This window comes from Mobula hypostoma, chromosome 23 (genome assembly GCF_963921235.1).
Source record: "Mobula hypostoma chromosome 23, sMobHyp1.1, whole genome shotgun sequence".
NCBI lineage: Eukaryota > Metazoa > Chordata > Chondrichthyes > Myliobatiformes > Myliobatidae > Mobula > Mobula hypostoma.
In genome coordinates, this window is record NC_086119.1 from 14,484,398 (window position 1) to 14,505,040 (window position 20,643).

At 42.0% G+C, this 20,643-nt stretch overlaps 1 protein-coding gene across 3 annotated transcripts in view; it reads right to left on the minus strand.

Annotated features, from left to right (window-relative positions):
• Positions 1 to 299: 299 nt before the first annotated feature.
• mettl16 (methyltransferase 16, N6-methyladenosine) overlaps positions 300 to 20,643 on the minus strand; it is a 142,196-nt gene continuing 121,852 nt past the window's right edge. For all 3 annotated transcript variants that reach the window (XM_063031836.1, XM_063031835.1, XM_063031834.1), the window contains exons 9-10: positions 10,173 to 10,346; positions 300 to 3,718 (exon numbers count right to left, since the gene is read on the minus strand). In XM_063031836.1, the coding sequence (XP_062887906.1) occupies positions 3,110 to 3,718; positions 10,173 to 10,346 (783 nt within the window). In that variant the 3' untranslated portion in view covers positions 300 to 3,109. The remainder of the gene's footprint in view (positions 3,719 to 10,172; positions 10,347 to 20,643) is intronic.

The window sequence follows — 20,643 nt, forward strand, 5'->3', positions numbered from 1 at the left end:
TACAATAAGCAGTAGAGTACTAGGTACCTGTGATGATGGTAAAGGAAGGTTTTATGTCAGAGCAGTATTCCATATTCCCTGACATGGAAATAATTCAACCTACCCTTTGAAAAGGGTTCACAATGTTAGTAAATATCATGAGAATACATGGATACCCTCAAGTAATCCACCAACATATGTCATTGTTATGAATTTTACTGGAAAAGGGATAGATTGATTGAGATGCCATCAAGTGGGAGACCACTGGTCGTCCAGAAGAAATGACAAAGCAGAAACTTACAAATTGTGGTTTCAGAGAATTGTTCATTGTCTACTTTGCTTGTGAATAATCAGTCTTTCATACAATATGCATTGGTGGTTCAGATATTATATAGCAACAGCGGCTACGTTATACCAAGGGATGGAAACAATGCCCTTTGGAAAGTCACAATGTTGCCGTAGGGAATGTGACTTTAGATCAGGCCATTGGAAGATGAACCTTGCCTCAGCCAGCAAGTGACACAGTGATGATGGAGAACTGCCATTTTCAACTCACTGATACAGATCAATATCTGGGACTATGTTGATAATGAGTTGCCAACATTTCCCCACTTGACTGCAGATTGGACACATGCTGTGGCGGAGGCAAGGGAGACAATCCATCAATAGACTAAACACACTCATTAAAACACGCTAGTAAGGCAAATAAAATACTGAGTAACCCAGGCTTTTAGAGCAAGTTTTGGAATTGGGGAACAAACGTTCAAATATATCCTTGGGTGAGAATAGTATTGCACGCTACTTAATACTAATTTTATGTACCCTGATAATTGTATTGCTCAATGTATATCAACTGAGATGGAAGGCTGAAATAATAGGAAAAAGAGGATAATGCTTTCATGAAACAGCACAGATGACTGTCAGTATAACGTGGGTGAATTCAGTAAGCAAATGTTAATATTACTTATAGAATGTATGTGTTGCACACCTACTGGGGTTCCATGGCATTCTACCGAATGAGAAGAGGATAATGATCCTAAGGTAAATATTTTTGGATCAAGAGGAGGGAGATATTGGCCAGAAGAAACTACAGTCTACAAATAGTGGATTTGATGAATGCCAGAACAACGAAAGAAGCAATCTGTAATCTTGTTAAGACTCTGTCTGGGTTGCCTCATTTAACTGGTTTAGACTGATCAGAGTTGAAAGACAAAAATACACAAGGCTGGGGTGGGCAGAACCATGAAACAATGTTGGTTGTACCCCTGGACTAGAACTAGTAAAGTGGTGACCCAGGTCGGTCAGGTGACCTTGAGCCGATGGAATGGGATACACCTGTTCAACTAATAAGGAACACTGTAAGAGTCAGGAGCTCCAATTACGTCCGGGCAATAACTCTTCACCAACCATCATGGATAAGGAGGACCCTATGGACACGTGGAGATCAGGACCACGAGGAACACCCGGCCAGCGTAGACTCCTTTCCCGCGTAATACCTTTTCTCTTCATTGACGGTTCATGAAGGGTCAGGGGTTCTAGTAGGGTGTACACAGGTAGTTAGCTTGTGAACCCACGTGCTTTTTAGTTGAGACGATAGAATTTATTTGTCAGGAAATACAGATTCTCTGTGTCTCACTAATCATTATTACTGGGGCGATCCTTGTAACAATCTGATTGAATGGTGCCACAACAACCTGTTACACAGTATCAGCAGCAAAACCAAAGAGATGATTGACTACAGGGAGAGGAAACCGGAGATCAACGAGTCAGTCCTTACTAGGTGAACAGAGGTGGAGAGGGACAGTAGCTTTAAATTCCTTGGTGTTAATGTATCAGAGGATATATCCTGGGACCAGCACATAGGTATCATCACAAACAAGGCATGTCCACACCTATAAAATTAGATGGATAATCCAGAGTTATTCTGTAAACTGACTGAAGATACAGCTGCTAATACTGAGGGCTTTGCTCATGGCTTATAGCCCCCAATCAGCATTTCTGATGGTGATAAGCGAGAGTGCCACATAGATGCCCTCACTTGAGCTGCCAAGAGTTGTCTGTTCTAAGACTATCCCTTCTCAACCTTTATCGCTATTTCAAAGATCAACAAATACAAATTCAATCCAGATGGAAAAATGTTAAATGTTCTAGCTTGAAGGCTGCAGGTCAAATCTCATTTAACAGAGTGAAGAGAACTTATTTTTTTAAAACAGCTTGTGTACTGATTGTTCACTGGATTTCCTGTTACAAATACTGCAGGATTTGTTCACATTATTAAACATTCAGAGAAGTGGCAAAAATGTTGCCTTTACTTTTGTAAAAACAAGTCAGAATTACTAAGAGACTTCAGTATTTATTTTTGAATAAAATTGGAAAATAACATTTTAAATTTCTTCATATAAAGAAATCTGTTTTGTTCAGAGGGTATCTGCTCCTTGCTAGGATCAAAAAAAACCCAAGCTCTCTAGAGTTCTTCAAAATCTCTTTCAAACAGAAATTCCTCAGATGTGAATGTTTTTGAATCCACTTTGTTTTTTTTCCCAGATGTGCTTTCTCCTCCTGTCCTTCCAGTGCCTCAAGAATTCTTTCTACAAGGACACAAGGGACTCATCAGAAATGTGAGTGTATTGGGACACATATGGCAATGAATTTGCAAAGAGTCAAACCTGGAAAATGCAAAGCAAGGAAAAGAACATTAACAAACTGGGTGCTGCAAAGTGGAGCACTCCAAGTTTATTTTTAGTGCACGATCTGTAAATGTAATGATCTTAGAGCTGTAGGACTCTTATGTAAGCAGTAGTTGTCATCAGGAAATTCAATCTCCCTCTCATTACAGGGGAATCTCCTTGTTTGGAATCAGCTAATTGAGACAATCTTTGCAGATGAGTGTCTTGGTGAAATAGCAGCTAAAGACATGGGGAATATTTGTTCATTTAAGACATAAAAGGACAGCAATTTGTTTTATTTTTGTCATGTTACATCTGTAGAGAGGAGAGCTCTGGGTGCCTACTGCATATGCACTGGTTAAAAGATGCACAAAATCCTGGGAAATTGAAAGCCAGTAGAACTACAGATAGAAAATCTAAAATGTATCGGTGCGATAATGAACCTTTATCATGAACATATTTCTTTAACTAATCACGAGCCTGAAAATCTGATTTCGCAGATAGGTGGAGAGCTGGTTCATCAGGTCCCTATTCTGACCCTCAACCCAGTGCAATTCTACATGGGCGTTCTTTCCATCTTTCTTCACATTTATTAGGCACTTGAACAAAAAGCAACTCCCACTCTCGTTTGAGGTTTCAACTTCTGGGTTTGCAGTGGTGGAAATGGCTTTCTCCTGCTCGACTGCATTGTCATTTCCAAAGTCGGAAGAACTGCTCTCATAACATCTAACCACTTCTTCAGTTTCCACATTGTTTTCTTGATCTACTGGCATCACATTCTGGAGGCCGTGACCCCCATTAACTGGGAGCTCCTTTTCGCTTTCAGTTGATGTTTTCCCCGCTCCAGCATTGCTCGATTCGGCCCCATCAAGACTAGTGTTAGCACTGGAATTGTTTTCAGCATTACCGTCTGCTTCTACAGACTGCAGCGCATCTGACGTGGCCCTGGGGAGTTCCCGAAGCTGTCTCAATCTATCTCGTTTCTTACGGCGGACGTGGACCCAGGAGTTCTGTATGGCTGTCAGGAATAAACTCACTTCATCTTTACCACAGGGCACACGTTTGAAAAGGACCTGTGGAAACAAAGGAAAATTGCTGTACGATAGAAGTTAACTTGAGGCCAAAGTGCCAAAGTTATCTTGTAGCTATTTGTACGTTGTTCCTCGTTTCCAAAAGAAAGTTCCAATTAACTTGTAGGAAATCCAAGGACTAATGTGGAGAAATGAATCATTTATTGTAAAAGAAGACAATGATTCACTTCTCCACAACCCAACTCAATTCTGATTTAAGGCAAAAGTCTTTTTCCCCATTTGATTTTAATTTAAAAAGTCTGAATTATCAAATAATTTGATACATTACATAATTAACAATGAGAGTCAGAAGTTAGTGCTATAACCATAAACTAGCTTACTTCCATAATGTTATTATTTACAGTTTCAAATTCAAAAGGCTTCTAAATCTGGCTGGGACTTGACCTGAGTTATAGGGAAACATTGAAGAGATTTGGACTTGATTCTCTGGAGTGCCGGAAATGATGGGAGATCTTATAGAAGTGTGCAAAATTATGAGGGTATAGATAGGGTAAATGAATGAAGGCTTTTTCCCTTCACGTTGGGTGAGATGAGAACTAGACTTAGGGTGAAAGGTAAAATACTTAAGAGGAATCTGAGGGGAAGCTTCTTCACCCAGATGGTGGAACGAGCTGCTAGCAGAAGTGGTAGGTGTGGGTTCAATTCAAATGTTGAGGATAATTTTGGATAGGTACATGGATGAGAGGGGAATGTAGGGCTATGGTAGATGGAACTAAGCAGAAGACCAGGATGGCATTAACTGGATGGGCCAAAGAGCCCGTTTCTGTGCTGTAGTACTCTATGACTCTACTCTGATGAACTGACCTAAAGTAGGTCTCAAGGCCATGCTACTTCAAAACTAAGATTGCAGGTGTCATGTTTTTTGAAATTTGCAAGTCGATACAGCTCTACAAATTTCTCTCACACTTACCAATTAACATATAATTAACCTCAATATGAATTAAACTGCATCTACTATGTGATGGGTGATTGATAAATAGGGATCCGTCATCCCTGCCTCCAGATCAGCAGTGAATATAGGACGCAAGTACTTAGGACCTCAATGTAGGCCAAATATAACTGAAGAAAGAAAGAAACAGTGTTTGATTTCAGCTAGTTAGTGTAGCACCTGTCGTATGACCAAGGCCATTGGATTTTAGCTTTCACAAAAAAATGGATGGAATAGATATTAAATCCTCTAAACATCGGATTAATAAAAATACATGGAGACTAAGGAGCCTGCAGGAGTGGGTCAATAATTGCAATGTTCCTGATTGATAAAATTTTTAAAATTAGAATTAAGTATCAATACAAATAGCTTTCTGGCTACACTGTCAATATCTACTCCCAAAATAGCTTGGTAATTTAATGACTAAACAATTTGCTTCTGATAGACAAGTTGTCCAAGCAGATCAGCATTCACTCAATATCCATTTCAGCAGCAAGCAATTGCTTTAGTCATACTTTATTGATCCCGGGGGAAATTGGTTTTCTCTACAGTTGCACCATAAATAATTAAATAGTAATAAAACCATAAATAATTAAATAGTAATATGTAAATTATGCCAGGAAATAAGTCCAGGATCAGCCTATTGGCTCAGGGTGTCTGACTCTCCAAGGGAGGAGTTGTAAAGTTTGATGGCCACGGGTAGGAATGACTCAGTGTTGCATCTCGGTGGAATGAGTCTCTGGCTGAATGTACTCCTGTGCCCACCCAGTACATTACGTAGTGGATGGGAGACATTGTCCAAGATGGCATGCAACTTGGACAGCATCCTCTTTTCAGACACCACCGTCAGAGAGTCCAGTTCCATCCCCACAACATCACTGGTCTTACGAATGAGCTTGTTGATTCTGTTGGTGTCTGCTACCCTCAGTCTGCTGCCCCAACACACAACAGCAAACATGATCGCACTGGCCACCACAGACTCGTAGAACATCCTCAGCATTGTCCGGCAGATGTTAAAGGACCTCAGTCTCCTCAGGAGATAGAGACGGCTCTGACCCTTCTTGTAGACAGCCTCAGTGTTCTTTGACCAGTCCAGTTTATTGTCAATTCGTATCCCCAGGTATTTGTAATCCTCCACCATGTCCACACTGACCCCCTGGATGGAAACAGAGGTCGCCGGTACCTTAGCTCTCCTCAGGTCTACCACCAGCTCCTTAGTCTTTTTCACATTAAGCTGCAGATAATTCTGCTCACACCATGTGACAAAGTTTCCTACCGTAGCCCTGTACTCAGCCTCATCCCCCTTGCTGATGCATCCAACTATGGCAGAGTCATCAGAAAACTTCTGAAGATGACAAGACTCTGTGCAGTAGTTGAAGTCCGAGGTGTAAATGGTGAAGAGAAAAGGAGACAAGACAGTCCCCTGAGGAGCCCCAGTGCTGCTGATCACTCTGTTGGACACACAGTGATACTGAATGTGTCAACGTACTACAGTACTTTTAAGGCAGGATTATATGGAGGAGGTGTCCTTTACTTTTTTCTGCCCAACCCCTCTTCAGTGACTTTATGAACATGGAACATTCTCAAGTACAATAACGAATCTCAAATACATCATGAAGCAATCTTAAATAGGGGAAAAATGATGTCACAAAGAGAATTCCATCCTAGACCCGCATCCTGAGTAGAGATCTCACTATGTCGAAAAGGCTCAATATAGTGAGCCTTTTGGCCCCTCGATCTTCTGTACAACTCAATAAGATCATGACTTATCTTTTGCCTCAGTGTCACTTTCCTCTGCTAATCCTATTTCCTTCAGCATCTGAAAATCTATTGATTTCCAATTTGAACGTAATCAGTGTCTGAACCTCTGCAGCCTTCTTCATTGGAAAATTCCAAATGTTCACTGCCTTCTGGGAGTTCAAAGTAAATTTATTATCAAAGTACGTGGATATCACCATACACCACCCTGAGATTCATTTTCTCGCGGGCATTCACAGTAGGACAAAGGAGTACAAAAACATCACTGAAAAATTACCTGCAAATAAAGGCTGGCAAATAACTAATGTGTAAAAGAAGACAAACTGAGCAAATACAAAAAAAAAACAAAAAATAAAAAAGTAACATTTCTTGTCATCTCAGTCCTGAATTGCTGGCCCTGTGAGTCCTAGCCCGAAACAACTCAGCTAGGGGAAACATTATCCTTGGACCTACCCTGCAGCACCCTATAAGGATTCTGTACTTTTCAACGAGATCACCTTTCATTTTTAACTCAAGAGCAAAAGCCGATTCAACTTAATCTCTCCCCCATCCCACAGATTAATCTGGTGAACCTTAGTTGCACTCCTTCCATTGCAGGAATAGGCTAAAGATCTAAAGATAAGCTTTATTTGTCACATGTACATGGAAACATACAGTGAAATGCGTCATTTGCATCAAATCAAATCAGGGACAATTGTACTGGGCAGCCCACAAGTGTCACCACACTTTCATAAGACATAGGAGCAGAAGTAAGCCATTTGGCCTATTGAGCCTGCTCCACTATTCAATCATGGCTGATCCTCTTTTTCCCACCTCAGCCCCACTCCCTGGCCTTCTCTGCATAACCTTTGATGCCGTGTCCAATTAAGAATGTATCAAGCTCTGCCTTAAATACATCCAATGACCTGGCCTCCACAGGTGCCTGTGGTAACAAATTCCACAAATTCACCATCCTCTGGGTAAAGAAATTTCTCCCCATCTCTGTTTTCAATGGATGCCCCTCTATCCTGAAGCTGTGCCCTCTTGTCCTAGACTCTCCCACCATGGGAAACATCCTTTCCACATCTACTCTGTCTAGGCCTTTCAACATTCGAAAAGTTTCAATGGGATCCCCCCCATCCTTCTAAATTCCAGCAAGTACAGACCCAGAGGCATCAAACCCTCCTCGTATGATAACCCTTTCACTCCCGGATTCATCCTTGTGTACCTCATCTGAACTCTCTCCAATGCCAGCACATCTTTTCTTAGATGAGGAGCCCAAAACTGTTCACAATACCCAAGGTGAGGCCTCACCAGTGCCTTATAAAGCCTCAGCATCACATTCCTGCTCTTGTATTTTAGACCTCTTGAAATGAATGCTAACATTGCATTTGCCTTCTTTACCACTGACTCAACTTGCAAGTTAGCCTTTAGGGTGTTCTGAACATGGACTCCCAAATCCCTTTGCGTCTCAGATTTTTGGATTTTCTCCCCATTTAGAAAATAGCCTGCACGTTTATTTCTACTACCAAAGTGCATGACCATGCATTTTCCAACATTGTATTTCATTTGCCACTTTCTTGCCCATTCTCTTAATCTGTCTAAGTTCTTCTACAGCCTACCTGTTTCCTCAACAGTACCTGCCCTGCCACCAATCTTCACATAATCTGCAAACATGGCAACAAAGACATCTCTTCCATCATCTAAATCATTGATATACAACATAAAAAGAAGTGGTCCCAACACCGACCCCTGCGGAACACCACTAGTCACTGGCAGTCAACCAGAAAAGGATCCTTTTATTCCCACTCGCTGTCTCCTACCAATCAACCAATGCTCTAACCATGCCAATAACTTTCTCGTAGTACCATGAGCTCTTAACTTGGTAGGCGGCCTCCAGTGTGACACCTTGTCAAAGGCTTTCTGAAAGTCCAAACATGCAACATCCACTGCATCCCTTTTTCTATCCTACTTGTAATCTCCTCAAAGAATTCCAACAGGTTTGTCAGGCAAGATTTTCCCTTAAGGAAACCATGCTGACTTTGTCCTATCTTGTCTTGTGTCACCAAGTACTCCATAACCTCATCCTTAACAATTGTCTCCAACATCTTCCCAACCACTGAGGTCAGGCTAACTGGTCTATAATTTCCTTTCTGCTGCCTTCCTCCTTTCTTAAAGAATGGAGTGACATCTGCAATTTTTCAGTCCTCAGGCACCATGCCAGAGTCCAATGATTTTTGAAAGTTCATTTCTAATCCTCTACAATCTCTACCACTACCTCTTTCGGAATCCTAGGGTGCAGTTCATCTGGTCTGCGTGACTTAAGTACCCTTAGGTTTTTTTCAGCTTTTTGAGCACCTTCTCCCTTGTAATAGTAACTACTCTCACTTCTCTTCCCTCACACCCTTCAACATCTGGCACACTGGTTGTGCCAAAATAGCATGCCCAGGGGAGGTGCAACGAGACCTGGGTGTCATTATACACCAGTCATTGAAAGTGGGCATGCAGGTACAGCAGGCGGTGAAAAAGGCGAATGGTATGCTGGCATTCATAGCAAGAGGATTCGAGCACAGGAGCAGGGAGGTACTACTGCAGTTGTACAAGGCCTTGGTGAGACCACACCTGGAGTATTGTGAGCATTTTTGGTCCCCTAATCTGAGGAAAGACATTCTTGCCATAGAGGGAGTACAAAGAAGGTTCACCAGATTGATTCCTGGGATGGCAGGACTTTCATATGATGAAAGACTGGATTGACTAGGCTTATACTCCTCTGCGAGGGATTGGTTCTGAGACCGCGCCCCCCCCCCACCGCGGATACCAAAAAACGCGGATGCTCAAGTCCCTTATTTAACCTGTCGCAGTGCGGGTGGACTTTAGGACCCAGGGCAGCACAGGACCCGCTGCCCTCAGTGTTTCTGTTCCGTTGACTTACAATACATAATACAATATAAATGCTATGTAAATAGTTGCTATACTGTATTGTTTAGGGAATAATGACAAGAAAACAGTCTGTACATGTTCGGTACAGACGCAACCATCGTAGCTCTTCTGGGAACGCTGGTGCCGATTCTCCCATGATCTTTCAGTTCTTGAGGCTGTAGCGCTTTACGTGGCCAGCCACCCATCCCTAGCACTAACATTTCCATGAATTTCAGCTTCTTTCTGCTTTATTGTGCTAATGCTCGATTCGTTCTTATCGACCTTACGGCCCACTTCGGAATGCGACATGCCACTTTTCAAAAGATCTAATATTTCTAATTTCTCGGCGAAAGACAGCACTTCACGCTCCCTCTTAGCCTTTGAGGAATTGCTTTGACCACATAATTGCTTTTTAGGAGCCATTTTTTCACAGAAACAAAGTAGCGAACGAACGAGATGCGAGGCGAACAATGCTCGAACAACAAGTGCTGAAGAGAGAACTTCCGGGTTTTCCTGATTCGCGGTTGGTTGAATTCGCGCATGTGGAACTCGCAGATAAGGAGGGCCGACTGTATTATCTTTCTCTTTGCATTATTTCTACAACACAAAACTTGAACCCCTACCTTCTGCAAGAGTCTACTTCTTCCTGGTGCTCAAGGATATTATAGCACCAATAATTCAATTAAGGAAAAGTTATGTTTTCCATGACATCTCCTCTCTTGCTTTAGGGTGGAGGTACCTACTTAGAACCTCTTGTGATATTAAGACAGCTGATGGAGCACACTGCAATTTAACATTCAGTGGAAATGCATAACTAATCCCTGTTATGAATAGAAAGAATCTGAGATTTACCTTTAGCTCATTAAGAATCTTTTCCACTACTGTTGTTACCACCTCAATGGCTTCGGAAGTCACAGGGTCCAAATTTGCAACTTTATTCCTCAGTTCCTTAACTGTAGGCTCCAACACTGTGAAGGTAATGGGCTTCCGTGGCTTCTCCAGTTTCCTTTTCTTGGATGGAGGAGACTAGGATGAGAAACAGAGAGCTTGCTTAGGAAGATATTGCAATTATATCTTATGAATTAATAACAGTACAATAGTCATCCAATATTGACAAAAATTATTAGAAAGGAAGAAATATTTTGTTGCAAGACATTTTGCAAGTCATAATTCCTATCTTAAAATCTATAGCTAACTATTCGGTATGGCCAACAGTTTAGATTTAGCCTTGAACTTTAAGGTTATTGTAATTTTTTAGTAAGTCAAGATGTTTAAAAATATGAGGTGGTAATACTTAAAGATTAGTCACAAGTACATCAAAATATACAGCGAAATGCATCATTTGCGTCAAATCAAACCAGCGATGATTGTGCTGGGTGGCCCACAACTGTCACCATGCTTCCAGTGCCAACAAGGCATACCCACAGCTTACTAACCGTAACCTGTAAGTCTCTGGAATGTGAGAGAAACTAGAGCATCCAGAGGAAACCCACATGGTCATGGGGAGAAAGTACAAACTCCTTACAGTCAGTGGTGAGAAATGAACCCTGAACCTTGATCACTGTAAAGTAACACACTAACCACTATGCTACCCTGCTGCCTTTTTGTTTTAACATTGCAATGAAAGAAAAGGACATGTCAGATCTGAGTGAATGAGACAAGTAGTGTAAGGACTGAATTTAGTGTGCAAGAATTCAATGTCTGGTCAGGTAAAGAAAGCAAAATAGAGAGGGATAAAAAGACTGGTCCAAGAGAGACAGATAGACAAAAGAATGACATGAACCTGTGTTGTGGCTTTCTTGTCTTCAGGAGTGTAGTCACCATCGTTATGTTAGAAATACAGCAGTTAGTTGATGCACAGCAACATCACATAAACCACAAGGTGACAAGAACTGGTTGTTCATTTTTATTATGTTAATTAAGCGATAACTATTCACAAAGAAACTGGAATAACTCCAGCACTCTTCAAAATAGTGTCCTGGGAGTTTTAAATGCCACCAAGAGGGTATATAATGTCTACATTGAATATCCAATCTGAAGAATGGTCCCATAGACAAGTGAAAAGTAAAAACAACTTTGCAACATTTAAAACTTAATTTAAAAAGTTCTGGGAATTAACAAGCAAAGTGAAATGTGATTAACTTTCTGTGTTAGAGATTGATTAACTAACCCTTTTCCAGCCTTAAAAGTCTACATAGTGTATAACATTGAACCATTAACCACAGGAACAGGCCGAACATGAGGCCAATCAAACTAACCCCATCTGCCTGCTCATGGTTTATATCCCTCCATTCCCTGCCTGTTCACATGTCTGTCTTAATGCCTCTTGAATCTAATCTTCTTTCACTACCTACATGTCACAAACTCCTTGAACAAAGTTGGTTCAGACTTAGCATACACAGAGAGCAATCATGACCACTAAAATATTGAAGGAGGTGGTAGCAGTAGAGCACGTACAAGAGATTCACCAAAATGTTGCCTGGAATGGAGAGCTGTGCTAATAAGGACAGGTGTATTCTTGCTGAACTATAGGAGGCTGATTAGACCTTATAGGGGATTATAAACCACTAAGGGACACAGCTAGTATAGATAATCAGAATTATTTTTTTTCTGGGACAGGTGAGTCTAAAACTAAAGGGAAAGCAACACACACAAAATGCTGGAGAACTCAGCAAGCCAGACAGCACCAATAGAAAAGAGCACAGTCGATGTTTTGGGCCGAGACCCTTCAGCAGGACTAGAGAGAAAAAAAATGAGGAGTCGATTTAAAAGGTGGGGGGGAGGGAGAAACACAAGGTTATAGGTGAAACCAAGGGGTGGGGGTGAAGTAAAGAGCTGGGAGTCTAGTAGGAGAGAACTGAAGGCCATGGAAGAAAGAAAAGGGGGAAGGAGCACCAGAGGGAGGTGATGGGCAGGCAAGGAGATAAGGTGAGAGAGGGAAAAGGGGATGGGAAATGGTGAAGGGGGAGGGGCATTACTGGAAGATTAAAAAATCTATCTTCACGCCATCAGGTTGGAGGCTACCCAGACGAAATATAAGGCATTGTTTCTCCAACCTGAGTATGGCCTCTTTACGACAGTAGAGGAGGCCATGGATAGACATAATGGAATGGGAATGGCAAGTGGAATTAAAATGGGTAGCCACTGGGAGATCCCAATTCTTCTGGTGGATGGAGAGTAGGTGTCTTGTGTGTTGCTTGGATTTCCAGTATCTGTATATTTTCTCTTGTTTGTGGTTAGAACTAAAGGGCACAGGTTTAAGGTGAAAGGAGAGAAATTCAAAGGAGATATAAGCTTTTCCACACAGAAGGTGGTGGTTAATTAAATCAAAGCTGCCAGAGGAGGTGGTAAGACAAATACAAGAAGTTTAAAAAGTGAACAGGTATTTGTATAAAAAAGCATAGATGGATATAGGCCTAGTGCACGCAAATAGTATTCATATAGATAGGCATTACAGACAAAGTAAGGGTCCATTTCTGTGCTCTGTGATTCTATATTTTGATTGTGCCTTCAAAACACCATTCATTCAGATAATAATTCAAAGATGTTACTGTTTAATTGTGCACCTGAAGTTTCTTCACTTTAATTTTTGTTCATTAATTAGAAGTGCTATTAATCTTACCATTACTTTGATAGCAAAACCCTGCTTTATCAGTTGAGTTCAGCTACAAAATTTAACAAGTGAACGTTACACTTGTTATGTACCTCTCGGGTTCCTTTTTGCTGTGGACTGTCACTTTAAGGCACAAGAAAGAACTGAGACTAATAGAAAGAACTGATTTCTGCTGAGAGAGAGAGAGGGGCAGAGTCTGCCTTTCAGCTCGTGTTTACACTTTTACAAGGACACTGACTACTACTGTCAGCTTTTGGGTTGCCATGGAAGGAAGGAAAGAAGGAAAGAGAAAGAGAGAGAGAGAGAGATATGTATGGAGTTATTTGATGGACAATCGATGTCATGGTTTCTCTGCAGCTTGTTTTGAATATACAAGGACACACAGACACACACAGTTAGAGTCAAGGTGGATTCGATCATTGAAAGACACCAGTGAGTAAGTTCCTGGTTTAAACTTTCAGTAGCCCAAAAGGAGTGAGTCGAGATTGATCTTGAGTATTGATAAATGACTCTCACAAGTTTTCTGCAACTAGAACAAGTTTGCAGGAAGAGAAGAGGGGAGAGGAAGGTTTGAAACAGAAGAAACCTAGTGACAAAGAGGTCACTGTTTGGAGTCGCTCTCTCTCTCTCTCTCTAAGTAGCTCGTAAGGATGAGTGTGATTCCATTCGAATATGAACGTGTGACTGTCACGTCCTCAAGAGTGGGTTCTCTGGTGAGGGGAGTACCTTTGTGAATACCATTTGTGTGTTACCCTTGTTTGGGTGTGGTAGTTCACTGAAGAAAGGCACCCCTGTGGCAAATCACTGTTGGAGTTAATTTGTATGTCGTGGAACTGGATAAGTGGCTATCACGTTGTGTGTTTGGGGTTGGTTCCCTTGAAGAGGGTCCCCTTAGTGATAAGCTACTGTTGGTGGTAATTCATATGTAGATTCTGTTTGATTATCCCATGGCCACCACTTTGGAATGACCCATAGCTGAATCTGGGTGTGGTACCACTTGTGTTGAAAGGATATTCATCGAAGATCACTGTCGGTGATACTTCGTGTGTGGAGTGGAACAACTTCGAGATAAAACCTACTACTATTGTAATTTTGTATTGCTGTCGTGGAATCTGTGCAATATCGACATAATTGCCTTCTCTCAACATATACCCTGGATTACAAATCTCTCTCTCATCACCTATTCCGTGGATGAACTGAACTTTCATACTTTACCATCTCAAGACTCTAAGCCTTGTTTCCCCCAAACTCAATAGTTTGGGATTTAATATTTGCACACATATTACATACACGTAACACTGCTAACTTGTTTGATTTATCTGGTTATATATGACTGTATTATGTAGTTACTAATAAAAATAGCTTATGTTAACACTCTAGCTGTTTTCCATTTCTGCTGGTTCTTTAACCCATCACGGGGTAAGTGACACACTGAAATTGTTTGCAAAGAATCTTACATGCTGAAAAATTGAGAGACATTTTCAATAGTGTTTTGCTGCTTTGAAAATATTCCTGTTCACACCAGTTATATTACTGGATTAACTATTTCAGTGAATCAAATTTACATTGTCTGAAAACAACAGGAAAAGTCTGGAAACACTGCCTGAGCTGTTAGAAAAACTCACATTTTTCTCTGAACAACAATCAGAATCAAAAAAAATCAAGAGATAGGGTGATGAGATGGGAAAATGTTACAATTCAAAAGCAGTAGGATATTAATGAAAGACAGCAAAGGCTCATGCACAATTGCAGTTAATCTAGTAACTATTTATGTTTCAGGGAATTTTGCCATCAAGCCTTTTATTCTTCAATAGTCTCTTCTATAATTGTTCTGACCTCTAGAGGCGCAGTTCATTTTGTATGAATATCACTTCCTGCACATCAGCTGTTTTTTTTATATCATTTCCTGCGCATATTAATTTGGATTTCGTTTTGAAACCAACAGTGGAAAAACACCTGTCTCCATCTTCTCTTATTTGCCCTCAAAGCAGCAATATCTTTTCACAAGTTGATCTCATTAAAAATCCTTAAGGAAACTTCTGTCTTGGGTGACTTTTGAGAAGGCGTTTAACTCACTGCATAGCTTTGTATATACGAAGTGCAAGGGCAGTAGAGTGAAAAGATAACTCATCTTCAAAGGCATCACCCATGGACTGTAAACTCATCTGAAAGCCATACAGCTTACTGAAGAGCATGTTCAAATACATTTCGGCCATAATAAAGACAAAGCTCCAAGCTCTACAAGGAGATTTGTCCTTGCCGCTCAGCCAATATGCCTTTCACATAGTTAAGGTCTACAGCAGGTTTCAAATGTTATGCATCAACAGAGCACCAAGCAAAACATTATAAAGCTATCATACATTGCACTGAGTGCAACAGTGACTAATACACATCAGCACTTCATTCAGGGCCAGCATCTTGGGCTACTACTGATTCCCACACACCTGCGGAACATGGAGAGGAGCCAGCTGAACATCCATCAGATGTACCTATTTCCTCATGCACAGAAGGATGTGGGAAAGGGTTCCAAGGCAAATACTGCTCTAAAATATGTCTGGCCAACATCTACCTGAAAGGACATCCTGAACAAAAAATAAAGACATATGTGATATTGGATGATCAAAAGCAATGTGTCATTGGCAAAATCAACATTCTTTGACACATTTAATATTTAAGGCTCTGTTTCCCCATACACACTAACCCTTGCCAACCATCATTGAGTGCAACCATATTCCCAACAACACAGATGAAATGTCAGCTCCTGATGCTGCACATTCACACTGTAAAGTCATAGCTGACAAGATTCCTCCATTTGACTCATCTGCTGAGATTTTCCTGTTGCTTGGCAGAGACACCATCAGTGCACATATACACGTGAACAGTGCAGTGGGCAACACAATACAAGTTATGCCCAATGACTGTAGCTGGGTGAAGTCTGCCTCAATCAGTGCTCATCAGCCCGCTCTCTGCACAATTAAGACTAATATCCTGGAGAATAAGCACCCCAAGGTGTTTCAGACCCTGTGAGAGTAGAATCAATAGAAGCCAATCCCCCTAACATACTTGCCTCTGCTCAACTAGATTTAGGCAAGTTAGAATCAGAATCAGGTTTATTATCACCGCATGTGACATGAAATTTGTTAACTTAGCTGCAACAGTTCAATGCAATACATAAACAAGCAGAGAGAAAAATAATAATAATGATAAATAAAACATAATAAATAAACCAATTACATATATTGAATAGACTTTTTTAAATGTGCAAAAAACAGAAATACTGTACATTAAAAAAGTGAGGTAGTGTCCAAAGCTTCAATGTCCATTTAGGAATCGGATGACAGAGGGGAAGAAGCTATTCCTGAATCGCTGAGTGTGTGCCCTCAGGCTTCTGTATCTCTTATTTGATGGTAACAGTGAGAAAAGGGCATACCCTGGGTGCTGGAGATCCTTAATAATGGACACTGCTCCCTAAAGATGTCCTGGGTACTTTGTAGGCTAGTGCCCAAGATGGAGCTGATTAGATTTACAACCTTCTACAGGTTCTTTCAGTCCTGTGCAGTAGCCCCTCCATACCAGACAGTGATGCAGCCTGTCAGAATGCTCTTCACGGTACAACTATAAAAGTTTTTGAGTGATTATAAGTTGGCACCTTGAGCCGGCTGGTGGCATAGCGGCATCGGCGCTGGACTTTGGAGCGAAGGCTCCCAAGTTCGAATCCAGCCAGCTCCCTTACACGCTTTCCATCCGTGCTGGGTTGAGCATCAAGCTAGCAACTTGGCCTCGTAAAAATAAGAAAGCCTGCTAAAAAAAACTTCTTCACGAAGGCGTCCCGATGACTCCACTCGGAGTTAAGGGCTTTCTTCTATAAGCTGGCACCTTCCATTGAAGACGAGGTCTTCCTTCAAATCATGAATAAAGAGTTTAGCAAAGAAGAGTCAGACAGTTGGGTAGCTCTCCTTCCTTCGCACTTGCCATCAGACAACTCATACCAAACAACAGAGAGCAGGCTCTCAGTCGACTCATATCCCTCAGTTGCACATTGAGAAGGAAACCAGAAAGGTCATTACATGGACAGACTCCTCAGGAACAATCATGCTGAGTTAGTGCCTCCACCAGATCCCAACAAAGAAAACTGGAATTTGCCCAACCACAGTGTTTACCATCCCCAGAAACCTGCACAAATATGAATTGTCTTGGATTCAAGTCCACAGCTCAAAGTGTACTTTCTGGACAGGACCTACAGCGAGGTCGTTACACTGAGGATACCAGAAGAGAGAAGGGGGGAGGGCGACAATGAGGAAGGAAAGGATGCTTGAAGCACAGGAGACCCCGGGGATGTACCTCTCGTAAACAGGTTCACCCTCTTGGAAGCTGTCGGGACAGAAGACACTGCCAGCCTAAGAGGCGGACAGGTCTGCAAGTCGAAAATTGGTGCTGAAGCAAAGCCGAGGAGACAGACGTCAGGCAGAGCCATGGTAGTAGGGGACTCCATAGTGAGAGGTACAGAAAGGGGTTTCTGTGGCAACAGACGAGATTTAAGGATGGTGTGTTGCCTCCCTGGTGCCAGAATCCAGGACATCATGGACCGATTGCAGGGAATCCTCAAGGGAGAAGGTGAACATCTGGAAGTGGTGGTGCATGTCGGCACAAATGACATGGGGAAAAAGAGGAAAGGCATTCTACAGCATGACTTCAGAGAACTCGGAAGAAGGCTGAAAAGCAGGACTTCCAGGGTGGTTATCTCCGGTTTGCTTCCAGTTCCGCGTGCTGGAGAGGGCAGGAACAGGGAGATAATGGATCTGAATGTGTGGCTGAGGAACTGGTGCAGGAAGCAAGGATTTACATTCTTGGACCACTGGGGTATGTTTTGGGGTAAGGATGAATTGTACAAAAGGGACGGGTTGCACCTTAATAGGAGGGGGACCAGCATTCTGGCAGGCAGGTTTGCCTCTGCAACACGGGTGTGTTTAAACTAAGTAGTGGGGGGAGGGGACAAACTGGAAATATAAGGATGGAGTTAAAGGAAAAGTGAGAATAAGAAAAGTTAAGAAAGACAACAGAATCAATGGAGCAGAAAGCTCAAGAAGGGATTGTACAGTATGGCCAAGTGAAATAGGAATTAATATGAAAGGCGAGGGGAGTAATGAATTAAAAGCATTATATATGAATGCACGGAGTATAAGAAATAAAGCAGATGAGCTTGAGGCACAGTTGGAAATTGGTAAGTATGATGTTGTGGGAATAACAGAGACATGGCTTCAAGTGGACAGGGCTTGGGAAATGAATATTCAAGGATATACGTCCTATCGAAAGGACAGACTGATGGACAGAGGGGGTGGGGTGGCTCTGTTGGTGAGGAATGATATTCAGACCCTTGCGAGGGGGGACATAGAATCAGGAGACGTAGAGTCAGTATAGATAGAAGCGAGAAATTCTAAGGATAGAAAGACCCTAATGGGAGTTATCTACAGGCCCCCAAACAGTAGTCTGGATGTAGGGTGTAAGTTGAATCAAGAGTTAAAATTGGCATGTCGCAAAGGTAATGCTACAGTTGTTATGGGGGATTTCAACATTTAGGTAGACTGGAAGAATCAGGTTGGTACTGGATCCCAAGAAAGGGAGTTTGTGGAGTCCCTCCAAGATGGATTCTTAGAACAGCTTGTATTGGAGCCTACCAGAGAGAAGGCAATTCCAGATTTAGTGTCGTGCAATGAACCGGATTTGATCAGGGACCTCGAGGTAAAGGAGCCATTAGGAGGTAGTGACCATAATATGATAAGTTTTAATCTACAATTTGAGAGGGAGAAGGGAAACTCAGAAGTGTCAGTACTACAGTTGAACAAAGGGAACTATGGAGCTATGAGGGAGGAGCTGGCCAAAGTTCAATGCAACAATACCCCAGCAGGGATGACGGTGGAACAACAATGGCAAGTGTTTCTGGGAATAATGCAGAAGGTGCAGGATCAGTTCATTTCAAAGAGGAAGAAAGATCCTAGGGGAAGTAATGAGAGGCCATGGCTGACAAGGGAAGTAAAGGACAGTATAAAAATAAAAGAGAAGAAGTATAACATAGCAAAGATGAGTGGGAAGCCGGAGGATTGGGAAACTTCTAAAGAGCAACCGAAGATAACTAAAAAGGCAGTATGCAGAGAAAAAATGAGGTACGAAGGTAAGCTAGCCAAGAATATAAAAGAGGATAGTAAAAGCTTCTTTAGGCATGTGAAAAGGAAAAAAATAGTTAAGACCAAAATTGGCCCCCTGAAGACAGAAACAGGTGAACTTATTATGGGGAACAAGGAAATGGCAGACGAGTTGAACAGGTACTTTGGATCTGTCTTCACTAGGGAAGACACAAGCAATCTCCCAGATATAATAGTGGCCAAAGGACCTAGGGTAATGGATGAACTGAAGGAAATTTATATTAGGCAGGAAATGGTGTTGGATAGACTGTTGGGTCTGAAGGCTGCTAAGTCCCCGGGACCTGATGGTTTGCATCCCAGGGTACTTAAGGAGGTGGCTTTAGAAATCGTGGACACATTGGTAATCATTTTCCAATGTTCTATAGATTCAGGATCAGTTCCTGTGGATTAGAGGATGGTTAACGTTGTCCCACTTTTCAAGAAAGGAGGGAGAGAGAAAACAGGGAATTATAGACTGGTTAGCCTGACGTCAGTGATGGGAAAGATGCTGGAGTCAATTATAAAAGATGAAATTACGACACATTTGTATAGCAGTAACAGGGTAGGTCCGAGTCAGCATGGATTTACGAAGGGGAAATCGTGCTTGACTAATCTTCTGGAATTTTTTGAGGATGTAACTATGAAAATGGACAAGGGAGAACCAGTGGATGTACTGTACTTTCAGAAAGCCTTTGATAAAATCCCACATAGGAGATTAGCGGGCAAAATTAGGGCACATGGTATTGGGGGCAGAGTACTGACATGGATTGAAAATTGGCTGGCTGACAAAAAACAAAGAGTAGCGATTAATGGGTCCCTTTCGGAATGGCAGGCGGTGACCAGTGGGGTACCGCAGGGTTCAGTGCTGGGACTGCAGCTGTTTACAATATATATTAATGATTTAGATGAGGGAATTAAAAGTAACATTAGCAAATTTGCCGATGACACAAAGCTGGGTGGCAGTGTGAAATGTGAGGAGGATGTTATGAGAATGCAGGGTGACTTGGGACAGGTTGGGTGAGTGGGCGGATGCATGGCAGATGCAGTTTAATGTGGATAAATGTGAGGTTATCCACTTTGGTGGTAAGAACAGGAAGGCAGATTATTATCTAAATGGAGTCGTTAGGAAAAGAGGAAGTACAACGAGATCTAAGTGTTCTTGTACATCAGTCACTAAAAGCAAGCATGCAGGTACAGCAGGCAGTGAAGAAAGCTAAAGGCATGCTGGCCTTCATAACAAGGAGAACTGAGTATAGGAGCAAAGAGGTCCTTCTGCAGCTGTACAGGGCCCTGGTGAGACCACACCTGGAGTATTGTGTGCAGTTTTGGTCTCCGAATTTGAGGAAGGACATTCTTGCTATTGAGGGAGTGCAGCGTAGGTTCACAAGGTTAGTCCTGGGATGGCGGGACTGTCATATGTTGGAAGACTGGAGCGACTGGGCTTGTACACACTGGAATTTAGAAGGATGAGAGGGGATCTGATTGAAACATATAAGACTATTAAGGGATTGGACATGCTGGAGGCAGGAAG